Here is a 10,200-nt window from a genome sequence, read left to right as displayed (position 1 = left end):
AGGTCACCGCACCAGTCTAGTACGGGTCTATTATGTTTAGCCAAAAGCAACCACACAACCTCCTTTCCAGTAGCCTTACCCCTTATATAAAAACTTCATCAATCTTTGGGTAACCTGAGTGAAGGAACTGGATGGACATGGGTTCATTTTATTGCCATTTGTCTTGCTCGCAGTACAAACAGGTAACAAATCCATGTGAGGCGACCGCAGTACACCTATCGAGGAATGATCAGATGTGCACAATGTACAGAGACATATGAATCTCATCTATTAAAAACTATAAATATGAGAAGGGGGAGAAAAAAAGCAGTCGTGTCAAACATAGCTATTTATTTTTCTTCTTATAAACAGCATCCATTTTCCTTACTGAAAAAGCCTAGAATTTATATAGTTTTTTTTTTCATCCCATCACTTACAACAATATGTATACATTATTTACATCTTTTCCAATATATGTGTTGCAGAATTTCAGACATCCAACTTTTATTTATTTATTTTTATCATTTTTTTCATTAAAAAGCCATTTTTCAGGTAGAACAAGTACTGATTTAAGTGACTACAAACTGAAGTAATATATTGGCACAGTTTGCTTACAGTACAGATTACGTTGCATTTTTTAATTTTTAAATGATTTTGTGTGTGTGTGTCCAGCTTTTCCTCTCTGATAAGTAGCTACCTATTTTTTTTCTTTTAATAGAGAGGGTGTCAATTGAGGAAGGTCAAATTTCCATCCCTAATGCAGCATAAATTCTAGCACACAGGAACTCCCTTAATTTCATCAGCAGAGTCAAATGGCTTTTCCAAAGCTGCAGGATTTTGCCCACGTAATTTACGTTTCCTCGGTGGAAACTTGGAATGTTAACCAAAAACTTTCCGCGTCTCCACAAATCTGTTCAAATTTTCAGTTGTCCAGAGAGATGCAAGTTCAGAAAAGCTTCGGGTTGATTCTGCTGGTTGTAGATTCTTTCGATCGGACAAAGAAGCAATTGCTACAATAGATCCTTTTCAAAGGCTATAATTAAAGGAATGGCTAGTTTTCCTGGGATCTTTCTCCACTCTTCACCAAGAGAGCACAGAAAAAAATTGTTCCTATGTTTTTCTAATATGCTGCATGAAGAAGGACCTGAGTAGATCTATCTAGGTACCGGAAGGGACCAGCAATAGTTTCTTCTCAAATCTGTTTTCCCCCTCGCTACGTATTTGAAAGCATTGATTCTCGTGACAATATTTAGCAACACAACATCAGTGAGTAAATTCAAAAATGGAACCAAATGACATTTCAAAAGATTTGTGTTCCAAATAACCTAGTAATAAGTGTACAAAAATAATGAGTACAGTTTAGTGGCTATAAAAAATTAATTTTCCCTAAAAATACATTAATCTATGAAAAAACTATTGAAAGGACAGTGCTCTTGGGAAAGAAAATAAAGCAAAATAAAGCATCTTGAAACTGGAGTTATTCTGCTACCGCAGGAGAGAATTATGTTTTAAAAAGGAAACACACATGTGCAATAGACATAAATGGAAATATACCTCTAACGTGGCTAGTGGTTCTAGAAATGCAGTTTTAGGAATTTTTTTTTTTTTTTTGCCTATTAAGAAATGAAATTTATCCCCCCACCCCTTCCCTGCATAAAATGCATCAAGTAATATGAGAGCATTGCGGTTGAAAAAAACTGGCAGGTCCGATGTCATATTACACTTTTAAAATAGGAATTCTGGCATTTCACTTACACTTTAATATTTGGGGAAAGAATACATGTCTTAAATTATTTCCCAGATAAATCAACACACACACAGGCACACACACTTCGCACCCCTCCCCCCTCAGAAAAATAATCTTTATATGGAAATCTAAGAAAAGGCTTTCAGACATGGGAATTAAAAATAAAAATAAAAATAAGACCAGTCTATAGCAGCATTAGCTTTTTGCCTATGGGATAAGTTTGAGAGAGTGGTGTCAACTCTAAATTCTTAATGGAGCCTCTGGTTCTATAAGATTACCAGTGAATATTCAAAATTCTCTCTTGCATAGTAAGCTGTTAAAGAAATGTTGGCAAGCGGTTGAAAAAGGGGGGATTTTCTTTTTGAAGGTTCTCTCTTTAAAGCCCACTTTACTACTGCTGGACAAAAAATAAGGTACTTTTATCCTTGCACAATTAGCACGCATCCCTGACATGGATGTGTGAAGTTAGGCTTATAATTTCTAGAGGCCAGGATGATAAAAACCTTTCTCCCACCAACATCAATTCTCTGGATTAAATCAATCCACTGGCTCAAGAAAACACAACACAGCTGGTTTTAAGGAACTTGCAACCTCATCTAATTAAGGTTTGTTACCTGTGCAGGTGGGTAACCAAGACAAGAGAGAACACTGACAGGTGAGACAGAGAATGAAGCCAGTTCTGACATTTTAAGGCTATTCCTTCTCCATGGAAGGAACACAGTGTTTGTTAAACGGCTGGCCATAAGGAAAAAAAATTTAATAATAAGTTTCTGCCTTATGTTTGGTATCAAAAAGGTATCTATGATTTCTACCATGCTGTCCTTTTAAATGAAAAGGCTAGATTCCAGACTGTGACTTTCTTTTTTTTAATAATAACTACAGTGTTCAGTTTTCAATACCTGTATTCAACTGAAAGATCAAGGAAACTCTTTCTGTTTGTATCACAACACACTTTTAAACAATAAAGAATTTTTAAGACCGTCGGAGCAATCCCACTAAAAGCTTCTATAGTGCTGATCAAATTCAGAATAATCACGGTCCTGATATTGTCAATTTTTCAGTCTTCAATGCAATAAGAGTTGACCCAACAGCACTCTTAGTCAATGATCTCCAAGTGTTTATCATCCAAGAAGGAAATTAGCAATGAATGGAATCTATATTTGTCATCATTGTTTCCAGTAAGTCCCTTAAATTTTAAAGACTAAAATGATGGGAGATGATTATTATGGCCAAGCTATATTGATTCTAATTAAACATTCTGAAGTCTTATTCATTTCAAGATCCAAAGATCTTGAAATTTCCCCTCTTATTTTTAACAGATATCTTTTAGGAGTGGTTAAAATTGCCAGATGGAGGTTGGGGATATTTAAAATGGCTCATAACGGTCCCAACCTCTAAACTGTTTTCAACATCCCAACTGTGAACAAAAAAGTTTTCAGTTAGCAATTCAAACTTTCAAATTTGAGATTCAGAAATTGGGACTGGGAATCTTGACTTCTAAAATCAAATATTGACAAAACGTGTTACGAACACCAAGATCAAACCTGGTTATGAAACATTGCCAAGATTTTGATTACCACACTCACTTTTTTTAGTAGATCCATAGGAAGAACTATTGTTATTAATGGCTATCAGGTTATAAGGGACAAGAGTATAGCTAGACGATGTAATAGTAATTTGTTTCGTTTTTCCTCATGTGACTAATTTTAATTGTCTACTTCTCAGGGAAAGAACATCCTGTATGCCTTTTATCAATTCAGTTCTTAAAAGGTATGTATATAATCTCAAAGATATAATAAAAAAAAACTATGAGAAACTGTTGTGTATATTAGACTTTAAGGTATCAATAATGGGCTTTAGATATTATTATATTGTCACATAGCACATGTTCATGTGATTTGTAGCTAATCCTAATGATAATCTGAGAAGTGAGCTTCAAGATTAGGATTTAAGGATACGTGGAGTAATTTGTGTGTCAGTCAATCCATGGAAACGGTGGCAAAGCAGACAAAATGTATGACATTCCGAAAAATTTTAAAAATGGGAGATTTTGGATTTAATGCTCAAACCACTGGTGAGTTTCAGCTGCCCTGGCATTTAGAACAATAGCTGATGATCTTAAGTCACGAAATCAGAAATAGGCTTCTCATTTTTTAATTCCTCCGCAGGAATTATCCCAAATTCTAAATATTCGATGATAAAGGATAGGAAGAGAGAGGAAAATAAGCAAAACAACTTTGCAATTTTTTTTTTATCAAAATTAGTGTGTCTCCAATTAAGTTATCTTTAAATGCCCACCCACTAAAAATCCCAAAATATCACTGTACTTTGTATCATGTTACAAGAGATAAATGCTTTCCTTTATAGCGTTTCCTTGTACAACTGAGATTATAAAGGGGCTACGGATTTAGAAGGCATGAAATGATAAGTATACTCCATGATAAGTAGACTGAGACAATTTCTCTTAAGTTGAAAGATCAGTGTTGTTCTATCCCCATTTTAAAAAGAACTACGGTGGATTTATTAATATTACTGTTCCTTGGAAACTACTTCCCTTTTATTTTGTTGTGAAGCCACTGTGGGACTCTTGATTTAAAGGGCGGGAAAGTTTAGGGTTCAGTTTGATAAAAGCACAGATTTGAGAAAAAAAAAATAATCCGACTTTCCGATCAAAATGAGTTCAAATCTTGGCAGAATGTAAATTGTGGAAAAGTGGTGTACCCAGAATTATTCTTGGCCCCCTACAATATCGAAGATGTACCAGGTGGATACCTCAGTAGGTTATTAAAAAAAAATAAAAAAATAAAGTGAGCCACTCGCTGACTTCTCTTCCCTAACTTATGTTCACTTCTATAAAGTCATTGCTTTCTCTTTAAAAGATTGGAGATCACTGACAGACATTATGGCTTTTAGAAAAGGTTTGCACTGATTAATTACATATAACAAGTCTTAATAAATGTCCTGGGTAGCTATTTGTGTTTTCTGTTTCCAGCAATGTTCTTTGTATGTGCTTTGTGCCTCAGAAGAGAATCTACCAAGGCACTTAGAGAAGATTAAGTCTCTTTTAAAGGACCTTCTGAGAACGTTGTACGACTGGCAATCCTGCATTTTCCAACTAGCAATGTCACATTTCCCCAACAAGCATGTCTTTTTTCCTTTATTAACACACAACAATCTGCTAAAAATCAACATTAACAATGAACAAGAACAGAAAACCATTTACTGTGTGTGTGTGTGTGTGTATATATATATATATCTCACTAAGTGAAAGAGGTTTGTTTCACAAATAAAAAGCACAGAGAATGGATCTAGGTTGCCTGAATTAAAACAGAAGTTTCCTTTCCTTTCTAAAAACAAACAAATGTAAGGTTGCAAACCTCCTCCACACACTTACTCGGGAGTTAAAGTCCCGTGGAACTTTTAAGTGCGCAGAGAATTTCAGCCCAAATCCCTAAAAACCCCACATGCCTGCTTTAAAGAAAACCAACTGGATTTCCACCATTTCATTTTCTGCTTATCTGTCCTTGGAAGTGAGTTTTTCAATCAGTTCTTGGAGTGGAGCAAGTTCTCGTCTGTCTATAAGGTTAAATTCCTGTGGGAGGAAGAAACAAAAGCAGCGTCTCAATCGGATGCTTAAGGGAAAAATATTAACATCACTGAAAGCAAAAATCAGTTTATGGGGGAGATTAGGGAGGAAAAAAACAGGCCTCCCTGGGAAGAAAGAAATGAACTTTCTACAGAAAGTCATGCTTCTTAGGAATGTACTTTACCCATCTCTTGCGGCATGCACAGATAACCAGAATTTACCTCATGGAGATACACAAGCATGGATATGTATGTTGTGTATATTTATTATGTGTGTATGTATATGATATGATATAATTAATATAATTAACATAACATAACATAACATAACATAACATAACATAACATAACATAACATAACATAACGTATAACTCCGCATTGGTGACAGGAAGGGCATCTGGCCAGTAACCACTCAGCTCCATTCAGTTGCCCAGATGATGATGAGGATGTGTGTCATTATCATCCTCTTTTAACGATCCCATAATCCCATGCGGGTTGGAGTCTGGGCAACTGAATGGAGCTGAGTGGTTACTGGCTGAATGTCTTTCCTGTCGCCAATTAGGAGTTGTTGTTTTTCAGCAGATATATTCTCAGTGCGCCCAGAGAGGGAAATATCTGCCTCTACCTAGGATCGAACTCACAGCCTCCTGATTGTGAGGCGAGAGCTCCACCTCTAGGCCACTGCACCACACATACACACATATGGGTATGGGTATGCATATATGGGTATATATTTATTTTCCTTTTGACAGCGGGCATCAAAATTTCATTCTTTAACGTGTGCCATTGTGTTCACAGAAAAAAGTGGCAAAAAAGGTTATCTATCTAAAAAAAAAAGTTAAGTGAAAGACTCAATTGTTCAAGGCATGATGGGCAACAGAGGTCACTGTCCATGGTCCCATTATGGTGACAACCTCAGCACTGAAATGACTGAGTTTGGGAATATAAAACATATAACAGATTAACAGCGTGGTAAGGGGGGCCCAAGCAGGAGACCCTACACCATTTCTGACAGAGGGCAGTCCAGTCTCTTCTTGAAAGCTTCCAATGATGAAGCTCCCAAAACTGTATGAATTTACAAATAAAAGATCTGCTGTGTGTCTATGAAGGGAAAAGGGAAGGATGTATTAACTCTGAATGGGGTAGTTTCATCTTAGGGAACAGAAGTTTTATATGCAGAAAAGTCAAGGTACAATTTTTAAATTACAAATGAAAGAGCTAAAATACATGTTAGAAAATATAAATGGATGTAATTTAGTCTGTTGTCATTGTACATGAAACTAGAAATCCATACGTTGTGATCGTTGCATGTTACACAGCAGGGAATGATAATTATAGAACAACTATTGGTGAATTTTGAGAAGAAAATGTGCCAAGTTCTGAATAAATGCAGTTTTAATATTTCAAAGATCTGCAGGGGAACAGTGGCGATAAATCAAACAGCAGAATTAAAATGCATGCTATAAATATCAATACCAAAGAGGGAAAAACTGATGAAAAAGAAGTAGCAAATACTGCCAGAAATGTTTAAAAATTGTATTATATACTATAGAATGTTCCTGAAGGAATGAATTATAATTTTAATAATTAAACTGAGTTTTCTAAGTAATGATTTAAATCTAATCCATCCTGCCACTATAAGCAGAAATGTGCAATTGTAAACTATCAACACTGTCTCGTTGTATTACATTATATTTTACAATATGTGGAGCATCTGGTATTTAGGTTCATTCTCGGTTTGATGTTCTACTAACAAAACATTTTGTATTCGCAAGATGGATGTTTCCATATGTCAAATCCTAAACATTTCAACTTCTGTTGTGGAACTGCAAATTCAATTCTCATCCCATGGTTGATGAAATAAGACTGATTATTACTGCAGCATTATCACTTCCTGCTTTCATTATCTTTATGCATATACGTATTTTATTTTAGGGATGGGGTGGCTCAGTGACTAAGATGCTGAGCTTGTCGATCGAAAGGTCTGCAGTTCAGCAGTTCAAATCCCTAGAGCTGCGTAACGGGGTGAGCTCCTGTTACTTGTCCCAGCTTCTGCCTACCTAGCAGTTTGAAAGCACATAAAAAATGCAAGTAGAAAAATAGGGACCACCTTTGGTGGGAAGGAAACAGCGTTCTGTACGCCTTTGGCGTTGAGTCATGCCAGCCACATGACCACGGAGACGTCTTCAGACAGCGCTGGCTCTTCGGCTTTGAAACGGAGATGAGCACCGCCCCCTAGAGTCAGGAACAACTAGCACATATGTGTGAGGGAAACCTTTACTTTTACCAATTTTAGATCTGCATTTTTTTTTAGAAGTGCCCGATTCTGCGGCACAGAATTTAAATAATTAAGGTGATGCGAGTGTGGCACAGCAACAAAGTCAAGGTTCTGGTAAATTGTTTTTAAGTGACTGAAAATTCCAAGATGTTTCTGTCAGAACTCATCTGGTAAATACAAAAACGCAGTGACAGAGTTTTCCCCTTAAGATGGCAGAAAGCTCCAAGAATCATTTTGTACCTACAAAATTAAACCACAGCCATTGAATTGCTGTGTTTTGTTTACCTGAACAAAAAAGATAAAGTGCTTGAAGGACGTGTTGAGATGAGCTTCTTCTTGAAGCTGGATCACCGGATCAAAGTGCTGGTGGTATATGTGAGCATAAACTCTGAAGAGACGCTTCAAGATGGTCTTAGCTACCGACATGAAATTCTTTGGGAAGGGAACACCTAGAAATCAAGCAAAAGGGAAATCATGCCGATTCTACCCCAAACAGTTGCCCTCTTTTACAGGAATGTGAGGGCCAGGCTCATTGGAAAAGCACTGTCCAAGGTTTGTCCCAGAAAAAAAATATTTAAACTACCCCGTTTCCCCGAAAATAAGACCCAACCGGAAAATAAGGCCTAGCATGATTTTTCAGGATGCTCGTAATATAAGCCCTACCCCCAAAATAAGCCCCAGTTAAGATCGTCAGCAGACGGAGGAGCTTAGTACTGTATTTCCCCCCAAAATAAGACCTAAGCGGAAAATCAGCCATAATGCATCTTTTGGAGCAAAAATTAATATAAGACCCGGTCTTATTTTGAGGGAAGCACAGTATCCAGCAGATTTATTTAAGTGTCTGACCTGAATGAAATGGACAAATTCTTCTTCAACCTGGTACACTGAGAAAACAATTCTCAGAATTCTCCAATTAGCATAGATCCCTGGGAATTCTCAAAGGCATTCAAAGCTGCTTGGCTGAGCAACGAAACGTCTCAGATTAACCAAGATTGGTCCAATTGCCATGATTCACTTTTGGCCTGGATGATTTGAGTCTTCATTGACATATTGTGAGACATTTTGGGGAGAAAACCCCTGAAGTTGGTACGTTCCAACGAGTCTCTGACTCACCGCCTAAGTAATTTTGCTCTGATTGGTGAAGTTGCTTGGATGAGCAACAAAAAGTCTCAGATTAACTAAATTTGGTCCAGTTTCCATGATTCAGACACCTTTGGACTGGATGATCACAGGCCATTTAGGGGAGAAACCTTTGAAGTTGGTGTGAAAAGACTTGGTACATTCACTGTCATAATTAAATCATGAGTCTCTGAAGCCAGCTCTGACCCTATGTAAGTAATTTACGCTCCAATTATGACCCTGTTTCCCCCCCTCCCTGTGAAACTCTGTGATGTCATGTGACCGGCTGGTCCTTCACTGTTTCCAGGGTGGCCCCATGGGTCAGATCTAAGCACCCCATGGGCCGGATCCCCAGACCTTGAGTTTGACACCCATAATCTAAGGTGTTGCCACAAAGAAAAGGGGCCCAACCTGTTCTCCAAAGCACCTGAAGGCAGGACAAGAAGCAATGGATGGAAACTAATCAAGGAGAGAAGCAACTTAGAACTAAGCAGGAATTTCCTGACAGTCAGAACAATTCATCAGTGGAACGATTTGCCTCTAGAGGTTGTGAATGCTGCAACACTGGAGGTTTTTAGGAAAAGATTGGACAACCACTTGTCTGAAGTGGTATAGGGTCTCCTGCTTGAGCAGAGGGTTGGACTAGAAGACCTCCAAGGTCCCTTCCAACTCTTGTTATTCTGTATTCTTCAGAAGTTTGTATTTTTCCCCCCTGCCTGATGTTTTTGTTTCCTTCCGTACTTTCAGAAATAACATAAATGACCACCCCACTTTTAAGCTAGCGTAGTGCCTAAGCCCTCATTTCAGAGTTACCTATTTTGGATGGAAACAGCGTCTCATCGTCCAGCTGATCCTGAACCCAAGTCATAAGGTAATCGATGTACTTTGGTGCCGAGCACTTTATTGGCTTCTTGATGTTTGTCCCATCTGCCCAATGATATTCATATCTGGAATGGAAGGAAAGTGAAATAGGTTCCTTTCAAATAACCATAGGTCACTCATGCCCTCGTCACTTCCCGCCTGGACTACTGTAATGCTCTCTACATGGGGCTCCCCTTGAGGAGCACCCGGAGGCTCCAACTGGTCCAGAATGCGGCTGCGCTGGTGGTTATGGGAGCTACGTGGCGTTCCCATGTAACACCTTTCCTGTGCGAGCTGCACTGGCTCCCGGTGGTCTTCCGGGTACGCCTCAAGGTCTTGGTTACCACCTTTAGAGCGCTCCATGGCTTAGGACCTGGGTACTTACGAGACCGCCTTCAGCCACCAGTAGCCTCTCACCGGCCAGTATGCTCCCATAGAGAGGGGCTCCTCAGGGTGCCGTCGGTGAGTGTCGACTGCCGGCCCCCAGGGGGAGAGCCTTCTCTGTGGGGATACCTGACATTTGGAACGAGCTCCCCCCGGAGATACGGAGGATCCCGGATTTACGCACTTTCCGCCGTGCTCTCAAGACCTTTTTATTTCATATTTCAGGCTGGCCTGGCCTAACTTCCT

General features: G+C 38.6%; 1 protein-coding gene across 1 annotated transcript in view; it reads right to left on the bottom strand.

Annotated features, from left to right (window-relative positions):
* Positions 1 to 310: 310 nt before the first annotated feature.
* The window catches only part of MOB1B (MOB kinase activator 1B), a 56,487-nt gene continuing 46,597 nt past the window's right edge, over positions 311 to 10,200 (bottom strand). Inside the window, exons 4-6 of the mRNA XM_070948250.1 lie at positions 9,523 to 9,656; positions 7,876 to 8,039; positions 311 to 5,318 (exon numbers count right to left, since the gene is read on the bottom strand). Of these exons, the coding sequence (XP_070804351.1) occupies positions 5,241 to 5,318; positions 7,876 to 8,039; positions 9,523 to 9,656 (376 nt within the window). The 3' untranslated portion in view covers positions 311 to 5,240. The remainder of the gene's footprint in view (positions 5,319 to 7,875; positions 8,040 to 9,522; positions 9,657 to 10,200) is intronic.

Source organism: Pituophis catenifer, unplaced genomic scaffold (genome assembly GCF_029215685.1).
Source record: "Pituophis catenifer annectens isolate HBS135680 unplaced genomic scaffold, rPitCat1.0.hap2 SCAF_8, whole genome shotgun sequence".
Taxonomy (NCBI): Eukaryota; Metazoa; Chordata; class Lepidosauria; order Squamata; family Colubridae; genus Pituophis; species Pituophis catenifer.
This window is presented reverse-complemented; position numbering and strand designations above follow the sequence as displayed.